This window comes from Aphanomyces astaci (assembly GCF_000520075.1).
Source record: "Aphanomyces astaci strain APO3 unplaced genomic scaffold supercont1.7, whole genome shotgun sequence".
In the NCBI taxonomy this organism is placed as follows: Eukaryota; Oomycota; class Saprolegniomycetes; order Saprolegniales; family Verrucalvaceae; genus Aphanomyces; species Aphanomyces astaci.
In genome coordinates, this window is record NW_009798270.1 from 1,249,232 (window position 1) to 1,270,637 (window position 21,406).

Below are 21,406 nucleotides of genomic sequence, written 5' to 3' on the forward strand. Positions count from 1 at the left end.
ATGGCCACAACAGTTACATGCTCCACTAACAGTAAATACAACTCGACTGTCGATATTAACAGTAAATAGTGTTTCTAGGAAATGTAACTAGCAACCATGAAATACTGTGAATCTGCTTGACATGGATCGCAAAAATCAAGATGCAATGGAAGGCGGAGTGGACAGTCGCATGTGTCGCTGGGGTTTGTGCTACTGTATATGCGACGCCTCTGCTCCTTGGGAATTGGGACTTCATTGTGTGCTGGGACGATGATGTTAACTTTGCCCAGAACGGCGCCATTCGCCACCTGGATTGGCACCACGTCCGCGCGATGCTTGCAGAAGTCCGTATCGGAGTCTACGAGCCGTTGGCCCATTTTCTCAAAGCCATTGTGTTTGCAGCGTGTGGATTAAACTCCCAAGCGGTTCGCCTTGTCTCGCTCATGCTACATGTTGTATCGTGCTTGATTCTCCGGGCAACCTCCATCCGCTTGCTGGCATTCACAACAAAATCCTTCGACACGACGTCCATGTCGGTGGGATGCACAATCAGCGCCGTCCTCTACGGTATCCACCCTCTCAATGTTGAAGTCGTCGCGTGGCCATCTGCCCAACCATACACGCTGGCACAATTCTTCACAAGCTCATGCCTTTACGTTCATGTTGTCAACAGGACCAGTGGCAATACGGGGCTGGCTCGCCACGTTATGCCTACAGGTAGGTCAATACTATCAATACCGATTGTGACATTCCAATATAGTGCTGTACGGTTGTGCGGTTCTAAGCAAGAGTGTGGCGGTTCTCACGCCTGTGGGGCTGGTGTTGATCGATGTATTGGTGCACATCGTTAAGATCGACTCCAACAAGTTGACATTTCGATCTCTCGTTCTGCAATTCCTTCAGGCGTTCGCTGGCTTTGGCATTGTGGGGCTAATGGCTATTTGGACGATGGTCATGTCCAACCAAGGCGGGGATTCGTGGGAGGCAGACCCACTGCACATTCCTTTCCACGAACGACTGGTCAAGGTGTTCGTCATGCTGACTTGCGCATTGCAAATGTGGTTGTGGCCCACCGAGTTAAGAGCTCATTATCAACTCCGCCCTGGCGACATGAACATCCCAAACAACGCCGCGAGTCTCTTATCCGTGGCGTCCTGCGTCGGGATTACAATGTGTATGCAGTACGTGTTTTCAATGCTCCTTGCTAATCAAGATATGATGTATGTAGGGTGTGTCTGTGCAGTCTCGACACACCCTGGCATGTTGGCCGCGTGGGTGTACTATGTCGTGATGTTCCTACCCGTGTGTGGGTTGGTTCAGCATGGAATCATCACACTCACGGCAGATCGATACGCCTACTTTCCAACGGTCGTGTTCATTCCAGTGCTTGGAGCGTGTATTGCCCATGGCATCCAGTCTGCCAGGATGTCCTTGGCGTGGTTTGCAATCGTGGCCATGGTGCTTGCCATGCTTAGTGCCAATCAAGTAAACTCGTGGCGAAACGACGAAGTGCTTTGGCTTCACAACATTCAGTAACTACGTGTTTGATTGTAAAAACGAGTCGACAACTTTTACACCTAAGTATGCTCGTAGGCATGACCCTTCGGATTGGCGGGCGTTGGATCATTTGGCAGACTATTATGCCAAAGTTGGTCGCGTCGCTGAGAGTGCACCCTACTGGGAACGCTCACTCGTGCACACGCCCCGCACTGGCCTCAAAGCAAAGCTGCAGGAAGCGAGACTGCTCATGTTTCTTGGTCGGTACGAGCGTGGATGCGCATTATACGACTTGGAATTGCGCCAGTTCCCTGGGAGCACCCACCTCCTCAATAATATGGGTGTGTGCTACATGCACATGCGCAAGTACGACTTGGCGAAGCAATCCTTTCAGAGGGCGATAGACTATGGCCTTGGACTGTCTGGAAAGCATGGCGCCGACACCGAGACCCCACAAGTCAACTTGAAGCAGTTGGAAGGATGGGATGGCCAAGCTAATTACCACGCCCACTTAATGTGGTAATGACGAAGGCAGTCACGACGTGTATATAGTTTTCGCTCAATGGGTCCATTCTCGACTTATCCTGGACATTGTTTTCGACGAAATCCGATCCGCCTCCTCTGATTGGCTCGCCAAAGGTCGCACTTACATAAGCAGTTTCACTGAATGACGAGTTTGCAAGGAGCAGCGTCCATGGCGAGGGCACCGCAGCCACTGTCCATCACCCCAGGTGACGTGCACATTCTGAACGAACTACTACACTCGCCCGTTGCACGACGACATCATCAACACCATCCGTTGCATTTGATTGCACAAACTCCTGTCCGTCCAAGTCTGCCTGTGACCCCTGACCTCGTCGTCGCTCCTCCCAAGTTTGCCCACGTACCGCCATATCGACAACTCGTGAACTCGAACAACTCAGCAGACGATTGGGCACCACACACAGAAGATCGGGTCCTCCAGTCGGACACTCAAGACAACTCCTCGCAAGCACCACATTATGTTTACCCCCTCCGCACCCCAACACACGACTGTGTCCAACCTACGACTATGTCGTCTGATCGTGCTTTCTTCCATCACATCAACAATCATTCGGCCCAATTTCAGTGCAGTCAAGAACATCCCTGGATCTACGAATCACAAAGCACTCGTAATCGCTCGCCTGCCGTGTACTACGATGGGCAAGGCGAGCTACCACGGCAAGTCGGTGGCATATCTCGACATGCTGAATTTGCATTGCCATTTGCATTGCCCCACCTGCGGCACCATCACACGCAACTCCCTGAACAATGTCACCGGATGTACCTTCCGTCATCGTCGTTGGTGTCTCTACCGCCGCAGATATCTGCCCCGACAAGTCACGACGATCCCGATGACATGAGAAAACCGCCTCGCACGTGCAAAGTATCCAAGTGCATGAAAACAATCCAGAGACATGGGTTATGTCATAAGCACGGGGGGGTGCGCAGGTGCATCAATCACGGCTGCATGCGAAAAGATCGAGGCGAAGGCTACTGCGTCACCCATGGCGGCGGCAAGCGGTGCGTTGTCGACGGGTGCGGCAAGGTCGTTCGACGAGGCGCATTCTGTTTGCAGCACACAGCTCCTACCAGTCCAATTGTGTCATCTAGTGCTGCTACGCAAGTGGCATAACAGGCAACATGTCTTCCAGGTTTCGTTTTACAATCGGCACATCAATGGCGATCATCGATTGGCCAATCAAAACCCAAATCACGTGGCCAATCACATCCACTATTCGACCAAATAAACATCGCATTAGTGTGTGACTGAAACTGTTAATAGTGTGACATTTGACTTGACGATCTTACATACAAAAGTCAGTATGAAGAACAGATCGATTGATTTGGCGATAAAGCACAAAGTCCAAATTTTGGCAATAATATCAGATATTATCAGATATTGCGAGTTTCGTCGTCTTCGATTAACTTCAAATAGTGTGCGTTTACACGCGATTTCGGTTGGCTGACGGTTCGAGAAAGATCTGCAAGATCTTAGGTAATTGGACCAATAAAACAACGATCCGAGTTATTTTTAACCAATCAACAGGGAGTTTATCTGTCCAATCACCAGCCCAACAAAATAGAGCTTTCGAAAGGAGGTCGCACACCACAAGTACCTAAGTACGCGATGAAGGTACGTCGACCACTGGCGTTCCCAAGGCTTGCTCATGGAACCACTATGGCCCTGCTTTAACTTTGTGTTCTTCTAGATTGAAGAGGTTGTAAGCACGATCAAGACCCAGCGGGTCGCTGTTCACACGCACGTGAAAGGCTTGGGTTTGGACGTTGACGGGTCGGCGCTTCCGATCGGTTCCGGCTTGGTCGGCCAAGAAAAGGCCCGTGAAGCAGCGGGAATTGTCGTAGAACTGATCCGGTCCAAGAAGATGGCTGGTCGCGCACTGTTGTTGGCAGGAGCTCCAGGGACGGGGAAAACGGCGTTGGCGCTGGGCGTGTCCCAAGAATTGGGCCCCAAAGTACCGTTTTGTCCCATGGTGGGCTCCGAAGTGTACTCGTCGGAGGTGAAGAAGACAGAGATTCTCATGGAGAACTTCCGACGAGCCATTGGGTTGCGCATCAAGGAAAACAAAGAAGTGTACGAGGGTGAAGTCACGGAAATCACTCCGGAAGAATCGGAGAACCCCTTGGGCGGCTACGGCAAGACCATTTCCCATGTTATTCTCGGCCTCAAAACCACCAAAGGTCCGTCCTTCATCATTCTCCATATTCTGACTACAGCTCGTCTAGGGGCCAAGCAACTGCGCTTGGATCCGAGCATCTACGAAGGTCTCCAAAAGGAAAAGGTGTCTTGCGGTGACGTCATCTACATTGAAGCCAACAGCGGCAGCGTCAAGCGCGTGGGTCGCTCCGATGCGTGCGTACCTGGCTGACGTCGACATTCCATGGGCATGGATTAACATGTTTGTTGTAGGTATGCCACCGAGTACGACCTCGAAGCCGACGAGTACGTGCCCATGCCAAAGGGGGACGTCCACAAGAAGAAGGAAATCATCCAAGACGTGACGCTGCATGACCTGGACATTGCCAACGCCAAGCCGCAAGGCGGCCAGGACATTATGAGCATGATGGGCAACATGATGAAGTCCAAAAAGACGGAAATCACAGAGAAACTGCGCTCGGAAATCAACAAGGTCGTGAACCGATACATTGACCAAGGCGTGGCCGAATTGATTCCCGGAGTGTTGTTTGTTGACGAGGTAAAGACCATCATTTTATTATACTCATGGCCACGACCAAGCGTTCAAACTAAGGTCGAATGGATGGATGGCTGGCGGGTAGGTGCACATGCTCGACATTGAATGCTTCACGTACTTGAACCGGGCGTTGGAGTCGACGTTGGCACCCATCGTGATCTTTGCCACCAACCGAGGGGTGTGCACCGTTCGGTACAGTCCCCCCAACTTGTTCCTCCTACTCGTAAGCATATTGTGTTGACGGTGGTGGCAGTGGTACGGAAATTTCGTCCCCTCATGGCATCCCGTTGGATTTGCTGGATCGTATGCTGATCATTCGAACCATGCCGTATTCCGTCGAAGAGATGGTTCAAATCATCAACATCCGTGCCGAAGCCGAGGTACGAACGTTGCCGCCACATGCGACTCTCTCCAAATGGCCACTGTTAACGAGAGTGTGTTTGTTGTAGAGCATCAACTTGCACGAAGGAGCGTTGACCCGCATGGGCGAGATCGGCGCCACGACGTCGCTGCGTTATGCCGTGCAGCTACTGACGCCAGCGCGCATTCTGGCCGAGACGCAAGGGCGATCGGACATTGTCGTGGACGACGTGGACGAGATCAACGCGCTATTTAACGACGCCAAACGCTCCGCCAAAGCCCTGGCCGAATCCAGCGAAGGATACTTGCAATAAAGTCGACATAATCACACACATGAAACTACTACTGTCCTTTTGTCTGAGTTCGTGGGCAAGGTCTTAGGCCAAGTTGACCTAAGTCATGGGGGTCTGACTGCCCACTGCAAGATGCAGTCAGTGACCTTGTTCTCGCGCTAGGACGAACTTGCCCGAGTTTGCCGTTCGCCAGGAAGGAGACAAAAGTGCATGACACAAGTACTGTAGATGGACGAGGACAAGCCCAAAGTGTAACTGACGACGGTTTCGTGTTTGGGTTGCGAAGGGGCGCAATTGTTTTTATTGCTTTTGTATTTTGCCGTGACCAAGGACATACATGCCATGGATCGAACGGTGCGACTCCCGATGATTCGAGCCAATGTGCAAGCAGGGGATTCGAACCCAATTCTGGCCACACCTAGCAAGCCCGCGGTCTCGTTGTCGTCGTCGTCGCGCATGATGAATCGCGGTGGTAGCGGCATGGCGGCGGCGACCCCCAGAAGCCTCTTGCATGTGTCGCTGCCCACGGCCGACCAGCTCATGCACGTGTGGACGTTTGTATGCCACTGGGTGATTGAAAAGGTGCGCATCTGTCGTTGGCTGAGTATGTACTTTATTTCGTTATATCACAGGTGGAGATGGACCAACCAGCCACGATTCCTGGCTTTGGCACGGTCACTGTCGGTGCACATTCCCACAACATTCGCATACCCCACTTTGGTACTCTACATATGCAAGCCTTATCGATGTTAGTTGTTTGATGGCTAATGTCCTTGACCCAGTGGCCAACCCTATATTTGCCAAAAAGTATGGGCTTTTCACTGACGACAGCGCCCTCGCCCCCATGTCCCACACGCTGGAATTCCGCGACGTTGCCCTTCATTGCAACATTGACGAGTACGCTGCAAAGTCGTGTCTCGAGCACATTGTCGAAAACATCGGCGACCGCATGCGCACCCAGCCGCAGGTTGAGCTCAGCCTCGGCGTCGGCGTTGTGTCGTGCAAGCATCGGTTTCTAGACGGCCACATGACTCAAAAACAACCTGTACGTCACGCCATTCATTTCCTTCTGTAGCTAACAATTCCTTAATTCCACGTCGTTTGCGCAGGTCCAAATGGAGTCGGAAGTCCGAGGAGCTGAGCCAACACCGCAAAAGCCCGCGGCCAACCCCAGGTGCGATGCATCATGGTCATACACATCACGCCTCATGGATATGTGTTGCAGGTCCCTCATGGCGAGTTCCAAGACGTTCTCGTCGTATATTGTACCCACGGGGCACAAAGGTCCGAGTTCGTTGGTCCCCACCAAGCCGTCGTCGCCGACCACGTCCCTGATTGACAAGGACGCTAGCCCTCGAAAGCCTCGCATCGCCCACAACAAGGACGTGAGACCCACAAGCCCTCGCTTGGTGCTTCGTCAAAAGTTCCTCTCGCGCTCGGACGAGCTGCCCACGACCGTCTTGGCGACGACGGAAATCATGCCGTGGAACTTGAACCCGAACCAAAGAGACCGGATGGACACGGTCAAGCAGCTGGACGCCAAGTACCCGCCACTTTTGGATCCATTTTGCCGCACGCTGGGCGTCGAACAAGTCGACGTAGTCAACAAACTGACGTCGTCTGAACGCATCGGCGTCAACTACAGTCTATCGGCCAGCCACCTGGTCATTCGAAAGAACCACCACGCCGCCCACGGGCTCATCTTTATCGACGACGAGTCCAGTCGAGTCCAGGAGCATTTTGTCACGTTGCGACCACCTTCCCCGGTTCACGACAAAGGCGCGGAGCTTCCGCTGGTCACTACGTCTGGAAAACCAGTGTACGCGGCAGACGGGGTAGTGCTGACGTTGTCCCGCACCCGGTCGTTGGACGGCGAGAAATCGGCTCGAACGTCGTCGCAGCCTCCATCGCTGTCCCCGGTTGAAGTGGTCGAGCGGTACTTGCACTACCTGGATAAAATCATTGACGACAGCGACATTGTGCCAATGAACCCGACGTGGACCGAGCACATCCAAGCGTTGATTGCGCGAGCCGTGAACAAAGTGCAAAGTCGTCGAAAGGACGTGCTTTTGGCGAGTATGTTTGCCGAAACGTTGCAGTGCTACACGTACAGCATCAAGAAGGCGATTCTGGACTACTTGCTGTTGCGCCACGTCACGCAAGTGCGTCTGGGGATTCCAGGGGGGGTGCCATTGGAGTTCCAAGCGCACGACAAGTGGAAGTGGGGGCAGACCCACGCCACGCTCATCAGTGTCACGCCGGGGTGGAAGGAGCGCAAGACACGTGCGGAAGGCCACGTGAAGCAGTTTCTCATGCTCATCGACACGCACTTAATGGCATTGCACTACATGTGGGGGGACTTTGACGACTTGCTTTTGGTGGACGTGCCGACGTCCACCGAGATGGCGCAGCAGCTGGCACCGATTGACATTCGCGCGTTTGAGAAGCGGCAGATGGCCCACGCCGCCACCGTGAAGCGGACGCTCATGGACAAGTGGTTTGCAAAGGCCAAGCGAATCCTCACCGCCGCCAAGAACGACGAAGTGCTCGAGTCGGCGCTGTTGAACCCCAAGCATTACTTTGACTGCATCGCCACCCTCATGTCGCTGCAGCTGCGCCGCCTCGTCGTCCGGTCCATCGACGCGTACGTGGCGTTCTTCAAAGCGTACGCTCTTGACAAAAAAGAGCAGTCGACACAGGGCTTGCTGCTGTCGCTCGTGCTCGACCAAACCAAGATCCGGGTACGTGTTCATTCGTGTCCACCCACCCGCCGTTGGTTTGTGGCTGAGATGTTTGATGTGGGTAGTTTGACATGGCGCTGGAAGACGTGCAGTTGTCGCTGATGAACATTTTGTACAACATCCCCAGCTGCGTCACGCACATCGATCGCGTGGAGACCAAGTTTGAGCCGTCCATTATCCTGGGGGGGTCGCCGTTTCTGTGGGCCGTGGGGCTGCACGAAGAGGAAGTCGTGGGGGCTGCCGACGCTATCCGGTCCATTCTACAAGACAACATGGCCCATGCCCAAGCCCTGCGAACCAAGTATTCCAAGTATACGGTACTACTGCAATGCCACTATTAAAAAACCATACCAACTGCGTGAGTAGGTGGTCGCGGCCGGCGACTTGCCACTGGAGCATTTCATCGCGCAAACCCATGACATTCCTTCGTACACGCACGAAGTGCAAAAGTTCATCCAATTTGCATGTCAAATCGCCAATGAAAAGGATCATACAGAGTCCAGTAACGGTTTGGATCTGTTCCATATCGATTGCACCCAACTCAACGCGGGGCTGCTCCAGAAAGCGTCGCACTTTATTCATCAGCTGTTTCATGCGTTTTCAGACACGACGCTGCGACTAAACCGAGACATTCGGCAGCAATTCAAGCTCATTGCGGGTCGGCTGGCGCGCAAGCCCATCGACTTGCACGAGCTCGTCGAGTCGGAGGTTTGAATCCATCGAACGTTAAATGATGGGGGATCGATCTTCACACTAATAGACTCACTTGTAGGCGTACATTTCAAAACTGCGCAACCACGAATTACTCCTGTTGTACGACAACGTCGACAACGTCAAGCAACGGCTGCAATTTCTCTTTAAAAAGGTACTCAGTACTGCAACACAACACTCTACACGTTAGCAACCCTTCTAAATCGATGTCGTTAGTGCACGGTCGTGCAGCAGTGTCCTGCAATCGTGGGGTTGTCCGTGTCGTCCGAATTACTCGCGTCCATCTCGAAAACGTTCACGTGGAAGCACCAGATTGAGAAAATTCTGCGGGATGGCGACTTTTCCCTGCAGCACGAGCGGTCGCGCATCGAAACGGCGTTCATTGCCAAGCGGTCGCGCTTCCAAGCGGAACTGGAGGAGCTCGAGGCCGAAGTGAATTCGTTCCAGAAAAAAAGCGACCTCCGGCACGCCACGACGTACGTGGTCCAGTTGGGTAAAGTCCGCGACGCGATCACGCAGGCGCGGAACACGATCAACATCATTGCCGAGGAAGAGGCCAAGCTTGGATGGGTCCAGACAGACTTTATGCAGCTCGACTACATTTGCGAAACCCTCGAGCCGTACGAGCAACTGTGGCGCACGGCGCGCGACTTTCGAGAGTCTAGCGTCAAGTGGATGCGGGGCAACATCTTTGAGCTGGACGCCAAGGTACTACTTACTACTACCTTTCAACGAAAAAAGGCATCAAGGAGTCTCGATTTGACGTGTAATGTGTAGGGCACGGAAAAGACCGTGCATGGCATGACCACCACGTTGACCAACGCGACCAAACAGCTGGCGTCGACGTCCCCGGCGGCCGTCGGCGCGGCGGAAACACTGAAGAAGCAGATCTTTGAGTTCAAAGACTCGATTGGGATCATCTCAGTGATGGGCAACACGAGCCTGCGCGACCGACACTGGACAGAGATTGCCGAGACAGTCGGGTTCATCGTCGACCCCACCGAGCACATCACGCTGCAGCGGTTGCTGGACCTGGGCGTCCAAGACAGCGTTCACAAGCTGCTCGACATCTCCGAGGCCGCAACCAACGAAGCCGACATTGAGCGGTCGTTAGACACGATGTCGGAAGAGTGGCTGCACATGGAGTACAAGTTTGTGGTGGCGTCCGACACGTTTGTATTGGGCGAGAGCGTGGTCGACGACATCCACATCAAATTGGACGACCACATCGTCAAAACCCAAACGATCCGGTGCTCGCAGTACCGCAAGCCGTTCTTTGGCCGAGCGATCGCATGGGAACGAAGCTTGCTCAAGTTGCGCGACATTACCGACCTGTTGTGGCAGACGGGGAACTTTTGGCGAAAGATGGAGCCGCTGTTTTCTGCGGCAGACACGGTGCACGCGATTCTAGACAAAGCGTCCAACGAAGCCAAGAAGTTTACGATCGTCGATGGCCACTGGCGCAGCATCATTAGCGCCGTGGTCGCGCGGCCCCTTTGTCTGGCAGCCATTCAAATCGACAAGGCCACCGAACGCCTTCGAGAGTGCCTCGTGCTTCTTGACGCGATTCTCGAAGGACTGACCGTGTGTCTGGAGGCGAAACGGGCGCTGTTTTCCCGGTTTTACTTTCTATCGAATGCAGAATTGATTGCGGCCTTGTCGGTATCGCCCACCGCGCTTCATACTCGTCCAACATCCACGTCCAAGGCCCCCATAACATTCCTCGGCCGACTCTTTCCAGGGGTTGGTCGTGTTGAAATGAATGGGTCTCGTGAAGTCACGCACGTGGTCAGCACGTTTGAAGAGCCCATGCAGCTTTGCCAGGTCGTGGCAACTGACAAGGTATCCACGGATGCGTGGCTCGGGCGGTTGGAGCTGCAGCTGCAAACGGCGGTGCAAGTCATGGTTCGAAACGCGTTGAACGACTATGGGAAAAAGGATTTTCGGAAGTGGACGTCGTGTTGGCCGGAACAAATGGTGCTAAGCGTCGAGCACTACATGTGGGGCATGCACATCGAGAAAATCATGCAAGATCCGTCGGTAGTTGGGCAGTCGTCCGATCCTATGCTGCAAATGGACACGGCCAACAATCCGTCCTCGACGCCGACGACCGTCCAAGCCAAACTGGAAGCATACTTGGCCAACGAGATTGACGGTCGCATGTACGAGCTGGTGGCGGAATTGTCCGACGCCAGCCTCGTTGCTGCCAGTCGCATCAACGTCCTCACGAATCTCATCACGCAGATGCTTCATGCGCGGGATGTCACGGCAGACTTGATAGAGCAACGCGTGACAGACTCGGACGGGTTTGCGTGGCAGTCACAGCTGCGGTATGCCTGGAACGACGGCAATTTGCACTTGAAGCTGATCAAATCCAGCATTCCGTACGGCTACGAATACGTCGGCAACCGCGCCGCCCTCGTCATGCTTCCCAATACCTTGAAATGTGCCCGGGTATTGTTCAGCGCGTTTTCGATGGCCCGCGGCACAATTCTAAAGGGGTCGGCGGGGGCCGGCAAGACGTCGCTGTTTCGGTCGTTGGCGACGTCGTGTGCCAAGTTGTTCGTGCTCTTCTCGTGTGTGGTCACGAGCAGCGTGGACGAGCTCACACGGCTGTTGAAGGGCGTCGCGTCTTGTGGTGCATGGTTCTGCTTAGATGACGTGCAGAATATTGTGTTCCACCACGTGGGGGTCGTGATGGAATCGATCCAAAAAATTCAGGAAGCAAACCATGTTCGGGAAGCGTCGTTGGTTCTGCAAGGGGTCAAACTGCGCCTAAAACGCGGCGGGCACATCATGGCCACGTTCCAACCGAGCGACGCCAAGCCCCACTTGCCCATTTTCTTCAAAGGGCTCTTCCGTCCGGTGGTGGTCGTGGCACCCAGCTTGAGACATGTTGCCCAAGTCCTGTTCTTCGTTGGGGGCTTCAGCAACCCGCCACGGCTTGGCCAACTCGTGGAATACACTCTCACGATGGCGGAGGGTACTATCGGGGGGGTCGACGCCACGTCTCGACTCAATCTGAATTGCCTTCGCAACGTCCACACGATTGTGAAGAGGGCGAAGCTGATCTTGGCCCAAGAACACACGGGCGCGCTGCGTCCAGAAAAAGTCACCCTCGAGGAGCTGGTTGTGACCCACGTTATGGCGGAGGTCCTTCGTAGCCAGATCCCAGAATCCGCGCTTTTCGAATTCAATGGCCTTATCAAAGACATGTTGCGTCATGTTTCGATGGATTCGTTGAAAACAGACGTTCCGCTTTCCATGGACGCCGTCAAGCTGGCCGTCGCCCACAAGGAATTCGTGTGCTCGCCAGCCCTCGAGACCAAATTGAACCAACTGCACGACGCGCTGCGAAACCACTCGGGTGTGTTGCTTCTTGGCGCGCCGAATTGTGGCAAAACAGCCTTGTACCAGATCTTGGGTCAAGTATACAAAGTTCTCGACGAACGCATCCATGCATTTAGTCGGCGCACCACCCCACGAGATGCCGCCGACTTGTCGTCTGCCATTCAAGTCATTGCCCCTCGAAGCATTACCCTCGGACAACTCTACGGGTCGATGGCATCAACCACCAAGACGTTCCAAGACGGCATTTTGACTCAATTCCTACGCAAACTAAACGGACAAGGGGACGCATCCACAGCCACTCCGCCCCCGCATACTGCAGCCGCACGGTCGTGGCTTGTCCTGGACGGAGATGTGGATCCTTTTTGGGCCGACGGGTTCAACACGTTGTTAGACGATACGGCACAGCTGTTGGTCGTGACTGGGGAAGCTATTCCCCTGCCTCCCCAAGCCCGCCTCATTTTCGAGTCTTCTGACGCCGGGTCAGCCTCGCCGTCGATGGTGTCTCGTTGCGCCATCGTATACGTCGGCCAGGGAGTGGTGACGTGGCGTACGCTGTATGCAGGATGGATCGAACGATTGCCAGAATACCTCGAGGCCATCGACGACATCAAGGAAGCGCTGGACGCTACCCTCGACATGATCGAACCCGCGCTGGAGTTTGTACGCATTCACTTCCAGCCGACGATGCCTCAGTCCGATGTCGCCCGCGTCAACGCGTTGCTGTCGCTCATGGACGGTGCTTTCCGAGCCACGCATCCCAAGATGAGTTCCATGACCGCCAAGCAAAACTACACGATTGCGCAGTGCATCTTTCTGCAGTCGCTGGTGTGGGGGGTGGGTCACACGACAGTCCACGACGAGCGCGTCAAGTTCGACACGTTTCTGCGGTCTTTGGCCGGGGAAGCCACGTCGGCAACGCCGTCCGCCGCGACCTCCCAAGCAGCAACCACGTCGCGCCACTTGACTGTCAACTCGAAGAAATTCAACATGTTTTATCCAGCGTTTCGCTCGGGGGAGCTTGTGTACTCGTACGGGTTGAGCGCCGAATGGGGCCTCAAGTGGGAACTCTGGGCTGAGTTCTACCCCAACCATTTCTACACGCCCCCTCCGCTTGTCCACCGCATCTCGGATCTGTTTATTCCTACGCCCAACACGGCGTGTGCAGCGTACTTTCTCGACGTGTTGACCCAGAATCGCAGCCCCCACAACCACGTGCTTCTCGTCGGCCCTCGTGACAGTGGTAAGTCGGCGGTCGTGGATGTGTTTCGGTCGCAAGCCGCCATTCGAACCAAAGCCATGCAGGAACTTCAAATGAACTCACCGCCCCCGCCAGCGACCCCTGGGTCGTGGGAAAATCCAGCCAAGGTGTCTCTCGCGCCACCGCCACCGTCGTCGTTATTGTTCCTCACGTACAAGTTCAACTCGTGGCTCATGCCGTCGCACTTGCTCGACGGCTTTGAAAACCACATGGAACGGTCGAGGAAGAACATCCTGTCCGCCCCGGCTAACAAGACGTATGTGCTTTTACTGGACGATGTCGGTTTACCCATTCCCCCTAAGGCGACCCCTTCCGACCAGAGCTCGACGCTGGAATGTCTTCGCCATTTACTCGATGCTCAAGCTATTTTTGAGCCCAAAACCGACGCTGATTGCTTTGTCACGGGACTCTCGTGCGTTGCAACCTTGACTTTGCGACCATCGCTTCCCCATCACATCAATGGCCGACTGGGGGCCAAGTTTACCCCCGTTGGAATGACGTCCGTCTTGGATGCAGATATGACCAAGGTGTTGACGGGCATCACGACCTGGCTCGCGCAGTCCAGAAACCTCGCGATGGACTACACCCAAATGGCCACCGGGCTCGTCAAAGCCACTATACGCTTGTACTACACCTGCGCAGACAAATTCCGAACGTCACCCAAGTGCCCACATTATTTGTTTGGACTGACGGACCTAGTGCATATTGTGCATCTGGTCAGTCGTGACTGCCCGGCGACCACCGTGAGCAGTGACAAGTCTCCCATCGTGCGGCTGTGGTGCCACGAAGCGACGCGCCATTTTCACGATAGACTCGTGTCCGCCGCGGATTCGATGGCGTTCTTCTCCTTCCTTCGAGACATTTGCGTCGGCACGTTTGGAGTTACGATGGAGGCGTTGTTTCCCACGACAGTGAGCAACAGTATCAGCGTGGCCGGCTTTTTCCCAAACTCGAAAGATATTGGACAGCCATCTCCAGCCATGACGAGGCGCAACAGTCGAGCCAATCACGGCAGCATCGACAAACTCAACGTGACCAACCTCCAGGGCGGTCCCCCTCCCCAGCAACTACCTCAGCAACCCCATGCCGCACAGCCACTGTCGTCGCACATGTACGCCAACTTTCAACGGCTGTGCTTCACCGACGTCGCGGACCGACAGCACTACGTCGAAGTATCCGACGTGATGGCGTTTGAGGGTCAAGTCGTTGACGAGCTAGCGAAACTCACAGACACCCCCGCGCGGCCCAACGGACTCCACTTGGACGTGGACGTGTCCACGACATATGCCATGGAACATGTGCTTCGGCTGCACCGCCTTCTGACGGACTACGCGCCGCCCACCAGCGCCGTGTGCAGCGACCACGTTCTGCTTCTTGGCCGACCGGGTACTGGGAAGAGCTCGTTGGCGCGACTCGCCGCGGCGGTTCTCGGGGTCAACGTCATGTATTTGAACCTCCAAGCGCCAAACTTGAAGACATACGCCCAGTGGCGGGCGGCGCTGAACGAAGTGTTGATCAAAGTCGTGTCAGACAACAAACCCATGGTGTTGATCGTAAAGGATGCGTTGTTGGATCGACCGGAATGCCTCGAAGACATGAGCAGCTTTGTGAACGGCAACGTCGTGCCAGAATTTCTGTTCCAAAAGGACATTGAAGCGCTCGGGCCATCTCTTCGAGAAAATGCCAAGGACCAAAGCGTGTTCTTGGAAAACCCCCTCGCGGTTGAAACGTTTTGCATCCATCGTATCCAGCACCTCCTCAAGGTGGTTGTCGTGCTCACGACGGCCACGAATCCATCGGGCCTCCAAGCGGCTTTGACCCAGCACGATCACCTCCTGCGGCGATGTCGCGTTCATTACATGGACATGTGGCCCGACGACACGTTCATGGCCATCGCCCGCCGGCGCCTCGCCGCGTCAGACTTGACGGACGGCCAAGTGACGAAGTATGGCGGGCTGTGCCTGCATTTGCATCGGGTGGCCCAGCCAATGGAGACCCGGACGTGCCCCATCACACCGTCCAGGGTGCTCGCGCACATCGTGGCGTTTGCGCGACAGTGGGCCGACCACACGCTAGCGCTGGAAACCCGCAAGGCGAAGCTGTCGACTGCGCTAGCCACGATTCGATACGTGGAAAAACTGGCGAACAAAGTGTCGACGACAGTCAGTGACCTCCACCCGGCCATTCATCACATGCACCAAGTGTCCAAGACGATCAACGTTGGCATGCACACGGACACTCAAGCGATTCTTCTCACGCAGCGCAAGGTGGAGGCGGAAGAGCTCATCCGACAAGACATTGAGAGTCGGCTCGCAGTCGAGCAAGGCCGACACGACGTCACGCTCAAGGCCGCGACTGATGCGTTCGTGGACGCTCGGGGGGCATTGCGGGCGGTGACCATGAACGACATCGGCGATTTCATCCTTGTGACACCGTTACCAATGATTGTCAAGCACTTGTACGAGTGTTTGGGTCGGCTGCTTCAAGTGGACCCTGTGGAAGTGTCGGACGAGCGCGATGAGAACACACGCATGATGGACTACTCGATCCCCACTATAGCTTTGGTACGAATGAGAGCACAATGTTTCATCGACACCGTAGGATATTATTTACTTAATAACATGTGGGCGATGGTAGTTGCAAGATCCGATGACGTTGACGACATTTCAAGCATATGGCACGGAGGTTGCCAGCGTTCTCCCCGATAACGTCCTTGGACCTCTGACACCGATTTATGAATCCCCAGAGTTTATCCCCGCAGTGTTGGGAGCCACGCACGCAGTTGCCAGTGTCTTGTGCGCGTGGGTGCGAGCCATGATCAACTACCGGCAAACGATCGTACTGCTCGAGCCTCAGGAAACCCATTTGGACATTGAGCGCAGTTCGTTGAAATCATGTGCGGCTCGATGCGACGCCCTGCATCGAACGTTACGGGAGCAAACTGCCGCTATGGAGCAGACGAAATCGTCCCGGGAAGAAGCCGAGGCGCAAGTCCGCGACTTGGCCTCGAAGCTATCGGACCATTCCACGGCAATTGAAAAGGCCGAGGTCGTGCTGGCTGCCATGGGAGGCTTTGTCAAGAAGTGGAAACTCACATATGACGATCTCATGGAATCGACGGATCGATTGGCGGGGGACCTCTTGGTGTCCACTGGCCTGCTCATGTACGGAAGCCACTTGACCGCGTTCGGACGGCGGCAGCTGTTGCTCCAGTGGATGAAAGCCCTGCGTCGGTTAAATCAATTCACGTCCGATGGGCTGCTGTTGCACTCCCCGCACCACGCAGTGAGCGATTTGCTCGTGGAACCGATGCATATGCAACGATGGCTCGCACAGGGGGTGCCGGACGACATGGTTTGCAGGGAGAACGCCGCATTTCTTTCGTCGGGGGAACTCGTGCCGCTGGTAATTGATCCGCACCGCATTGCGTTCAACTGGATCATGTCGAGGGATATGAGCGAGAGCAAGACGCCTCTCGTGCTGTGGCCCACCCTGGACAACGTGGCCGCCGTCGAAGCTGACATGTTTCACGCTGCGTTTGAACTGCGCCCCGTGGTATTTCCCTCCATCGACCACATCGTCAAGTCGGTGACGTTGCCGCTGCTACTCGCCCGTCGGCACGTGGCGCTGCATGGCGCGTCCAAGCCGAATGTCCTGGCTATCCAAGACACATTGATCGAGTTTCCTGCGTTGAGTTCGTTGTACTTGTTCACGACCGACGTGAACGCCGCCAGTTTGCCCCTATTTGCGTCGCTGGTGCACTGCATTCACGTGGAAATGACGCCGCAGGTGTGCGTCGACTTGTTTCGAGCGGAATTTGTGTGCAATTCGTCCAAGCACACGGCGCACCACTGGAAAGAGCTGCGCTTGTCCGCCGTGGACTTTGACTTTGAAGCCAAGCGCTTCGAAGACCAGTGCTTGGCCGTGTTGGCCACTGCCAAGAGCGAGGACACGATCTTTGCCGAAAGCGCCAAGTTGTTTGAGTGGCGTGCACAACATCGCGATGCTGTGGACAGATTCGACCAAGTGCAAAATGAACTCGCCGACGCCAAGTACCTGCCGTTCTCGATGGACGTGATGGTCCAGCGCTTCTGCGGCGTTTGCTTGGCGTTCGACGACCTTCGCCATCTCCGCCCTGTCTATGGTGTCACAGTGTCGTACCTGGTGTCGCTGCTGACCCACGTCATCGACGTCGTGGGGCGTGACAACGCGGTCGCCCTCGTGGACAAGTTCACCAACACGGCGTACCGTGTGCTCCATTGGAGCGTCTATGAGCCGGACCGATTGCTTGTGGACTTTTTGTTTGCCCTTCGATTGCATCGCTCCAGCGAAATGGATAACCATCCAATCCCTCCTCGGGACGACATGCTAACCCAAGAGAGTTGTGACAATGAAAGTGACGACGAGGACGGTGACAAAGACGACGAAGACAACGAAGACGACAGCGCCGGAGGTGGTGCAGATGCAGACTTGGACGCCGTGGCGGCGGCCTCGTCGGCAGCATGGTATTGGGCCCTCTCCAGTGCCCCCGAGTTTCGCTTTTTCGTCCAGCCGACATCGCATCCAACGCAATTCCTATCCATTACGTGCCCGTCGTGGATTCCGGCGACTGCGTCATGGGATGCGTTCACGGCGTTCTGCTTCATCCTGACCCCCCAAACGCGGCAAGACATCATCAAATCGTTCAAGTCGGAGCTCAAGTTTGCGTGGAAAGAGTTTGTCGAGTCCCCCAACACGACGCGCCTCTCCCTTCCCGTTGACTTGTCGCCACTGCACCGCCTCTGCGTCGTGCGGGTCCTCCGGCCGGATGCCCTCGGGGCCGAGCTCATGCACTTCGCCAAGGCGACGCTCTCCATGTCTGTGCTCTCGACGGCGTTCACGTGGACCGTGTCCGACACGGCTGCCATTTCATCGTGCAAGCATCCCCTCGTGATCGTCGCCTCCCGCGATAGCGATGGCATCTTTGGCATTCGCGCCGCCGCGGCCAAGACCAAGGCGGACGTGGTCATGGCGTCGTTGCAACCGTCGACTGCGGACGGAGCCCTCGACAAGGTACTGGTCACGGCCGCCAAGACAGGGCAGTGGGTTGTTCTGCGAAATGCAGACGCCAACAGCCAGTGGATCGCGGCAGTGGACAACGTATACAAGGTACCATATTCGTTCGACTATATTCTAACACCCTATAGACGATGGACGTTGCAGCGTTCCACTGGGACTTTCGTGTGTGGCTGTGCGTGCACGACCCAAGTATGCTTCCGCTGACATTGACTCAAATCGCCGTCAAGCGATTCCAAGATTGCGGCTCGTCGTTCCGGGAACAGCTTTTGGTCACGTCAAGTCTAGTTCGTCGGCCCACTTCCAGTAAGAAGATCTGACGCAAGTAACCGTCGACTCGACGGTGGTGTATATTTAGGTGCCGACTCGACGGCAGTGGACAGCGACGGCTTGCGCCTGTGTTTTTTGCATGCGTTGCTCATGGGCCGGCAGCAATATGGCGCGTTGGGGTGGAAGGGGACGTTTGAGATTGAAACCAGCGACTTTGAGTCTCTAGTCCACGACCACTTGGACCCCCTTTCCCACGTCTACGGCGTTAAAGTCACATCATCGTGGGACTTGTCAATGCTTGGCGTGGTCATGCAAGGGTACTACGATGGCAGCCATCGCAACGACTGGGCGCAGATCATTCCGCAGTGGGCGTCCAAAGCGCGACAGTTGGGCGGCACGGCGGGGTCGCTCATGCAATTGCTGCATCGTGCGTCCATTGCAGATTTTAACGCCGCCCCGTCGTTGGCAACAACTCCGTCCGCCGCTCCGAAACTGTCGCTCACGGCGAGCAAGTTGCCAGACATGCCGTTCGTGGACGACTCGACGTGGTTTGGGTTGTCGAAAGCGGCCCGGGACATGCCATTGGTGGCAAAGACCAGCGAATTCGTGGCAGCATTGCAGCGATCGTTCCATGCACATCTCCAGGCACTTCCGTCGCTATCAACCGAGCCTGTGATGGCCATCGACGACCAAGCGGTGACGCGGTCAGACGTCCAGCACTACAACACGTTTGAAAAGATGCTCGAAGCGATGCAGTTGGGGGTCGAAGGGACCAAGTGCCCTATCCTCTACGAATTCCCGCTGCATGCCGTGGTTCACCGGGAGCTGGCCGGCTTTCGAACGATCCGACATGTGCTCGTGACCCATTTGTCGCAATTGCAAGCGGTAAATCCAATCTCCTGTTTGCTCCGATGTACCGAACCAATCTGTGTTGGCTCTAGTGTTTACTTGACGGCATACTCATGTCAAAGGAACTAGCCGAGATCCACGCTGCCGCACAGGTCAACCTCACCCCCCTGCCGTGGCTCCGTCTGGCTCGGTCTACAGAATCCAATTTCACGACGTTTCAGTTGCGTCTCCTACGACAAATGCGATACTTTGAATCGTGGGTGCAGGTCGGCCCCCCGCCCCAGCACTGGCTAGGGGCGTTCCTCGTTCCCAAGGTATATCACCCCCCTTGCATGTTCTGGTGACTTACCATCGCAATGGACTAGCACTTTTTATTGGCGGTACAGCAGCAGTTTTCGCGGGGCACGGGCATCGCCCTGCAAGCCATGGGCCTCAAAACCTCATTGTACAACGACACAGCCAGGACAGACGACATCCGCGAGTACGCCGATCATTCGACCACCAACCTCCCGAGCGTCGTCGTCACGGGCATCGACCTCGTGGGGGTCCACTGGGACGGCGATGGGGCCTCGCCTGACAAGAAACTCGTCACGAGCGCCGCGGGGGCTCCCACAAGCGTCCGGCAGCCCCTGACCCTGCGGCTGTCTGCATTCGTCGTGACCGAGTACGAAAGCTTGTTTGACGATGCGGCGAGTCGACCGGCAGACGAGATCCCGCTGCCCATTTTTCAGTCCGTTGTGGCCAACCACAAGGGCGGCGGGGGTGCAAAGCAGTCGATTGCGGCTGTGACATCGCTGGACTCTGCGTGGTACGAGCGGTTGCCAGTGGAACCCGAGCAGGTGGGGGTGTTGTTCGTCCCAAGCGCCGTGTCCGTGGCAGAAGCTCTCAAACGAGGCGCGTATTTTGCGATTGGCGAGTAGGTCGAGAATAGCGTAGTCGAGGTCAAAGTAGGGGTTCACGTTACTAGTAGTAGTAATGGAATGAGTTGTGGTTTATTATAATTATTTGGTGACGGTTGTTGCTATGCTACGAGGGTTCACGGTCATTCTGCGGAGTAAAAAACCGTGGTGGACGACGATACACGGGCATGGAGGGCTTGTTTACTGGAAGAGCCCCCAGTTGTGCACCTTGAGTGTTCGCAAGATGCCTTTGAGGAAGAGGAGCCCTTCGTCGGCGTTTGTGGCAGTTGGCCCGTCGCGCGAGCTGCTGCTACTTGGGTGGAGCTGCAACGGCACGGTCACAGAGACCACCAAGTCCGTCGTCACGGTGGGCAGACGAATGCAGCATACGTACAGCTGCATGGTGTTCTTGGAGGCTTCTTTGAATTTGGCGACGCACTGCTTGCCAATGGTAACATGGGCGGTTGTTGCAAGGCCAGGAAGGTCCTGTTCGGTCGCCAAGAACGTCTGTAGGATAGTGCAGTCGTGACGCATACACTTGTTGCTCTCTGCAATCTCGTGGAAGTAGAACTCCGACGTGGCAGGTCCGACCACAGTCGATTCCAGTTCCAATAGCTCGACAATGATGCAGCGGTCAGTAGCGGCGTCGGCAAACACTTCCTGGTTATCAGGGACTTGTCGGAACTCGCTTACATCGGCAAAGCCTACAGGGATCTCGCAGGAAAGCGCGCCACCATACAAGTCTTGCTTCATGGTCAAATTTGGGAATGGAGCAGGAGTAAACTTGTGGTCTTTGACATGCATTCCGTCCGTAGATGATTATTGCTGGACGACAAATTGGCACGAGTGCTGGTCTTTCACATGCATTCCGCCTGCTTTGACTACCAGATAATGTATATCAATACCGACA

General features: G+C 55.3%; 5 protein-coding genes across 8 annotated transcripts; 4 read left to right on the plus strand and 1 right to left on the minus strand.

Annotated features, from left to right (window-relative positions):
- Positions 1-140: 140 nt before the first annotated feature.
- H257_04335 (hypothetical protein) lies at positions 141-1,999 on the plus strand (the record flags this gene model as incomplete). The annotated part of the gene is made up of 4 exons (XM_009828781.1): positions 141-696; positions 740-1,153; positions 1,208-1,511; positions 1,573-1,999. 4 exons carry the CDS (start codon positions 141-143, stop codon positions 1,997-1,999), a joined length of 1,701 nt encoding a protein of 566 aa, XP_009827083.1.
- Positions 2,000-2,141: 142 nt separating this feature from the next.
- On the plus strand, positions 2,142-3,263 carry H257_04336 (hypothetical protein; the record flags this gene model as incomplete). The annotated part of the gene is made up of 1 exon (XM_009828782.1): positions 2,142-3,263. A coding segment is annotated over one exon (989 nt), but the record flags the coding sequence as incomplete, so codon positions are not given.
- Positions 3,264-3,587: 324 nt separating this feature from the next.
- Positions 3,588-5,414, plus strand: H257_04337 (RuvB-like 1). 4 transcript variants are annotated; one of them, XM_009828783.1, is made up of 7 exons: positions 3,588-3,631; positions 3,708-4,197; positions 4,243-4,369; positions 4,427-4,712; positions 4,795-4,901; positions 4,963-5,089; positions 5,159-5,414. In XM_009828783.1, exons 1-7 carry the CDS (start codon positions 3,626-3,628, stop codon positions 5,381-5,383), a joined length of 1,368 nt encoding a protein of 455 aa, XP_009827085.1. In that variant the 5' UTR covers positions 3,588-3,625; the 3' UTR covers positions 5,384-5,414. The 4 variants fall into 4 exon arrangements, with proteins under 4 accessions (XP_009827085.1, XP_009827086.1, XP_009827088.1 ...); XM_009828784.1 differs by having other exon boundaries at positions 4,795-5,089; XM_009828786.1 differs by lacking the exon at positions 5,159-5,414 and having other exon boundaries at positions 4,963-5,158.
- A 266-nt stretch (positions 5,415-5,680) lies between these two features.
- H257_04338 (hypothetical protein) lies at positions 5,681-20,589 on the plus strand. Its single transcript, XM_009828787.1, has 15 exons — positions 5,681-5,944; positions 5,995-6,082; positions 6,145-6,407; positions 6,472-6,536; positions 6,588-8,103; positions 8,169-8,420; positions 8,470-8,811; positions 8,876-8,968; positions 9,031-9,522; positions 9,592-15,987; positions 16,061-18,571; positions 18,610-18,784; positions 18,837-19,633; positions 19,690-19,911; positions 19,963-20,589. The coding sequence occupies exons 1-15, from the start codon at positions 5,705-5,707 to the stop codon at positions 20,515-20,517; spliced, it is 14,007 nt and encodes a 4,668-aa protein (XP_009827089.1). The 5' UTR covers positions 5,681-5,704; the 3' UTR covers positions 20,518-20,589.
- H257_04339 (hypothetical protein) lies at positions 20,574-21,254 on the minus strand. The gene has a single exon (XM_009828788.1). It carries the CDS (start codon positions 21,247-21,249, stop codon positions 20,698-20,700), a length of 552 nt encoding a protein of 183 aa, XP_009827090.1. The 5' UTR covers positions 21,250-21,254; the 3' UTR covers positions 20,574-20,697.
- Between the last annotated feature and the right edge of the window lie 152 nt (positions 21,255-21,406).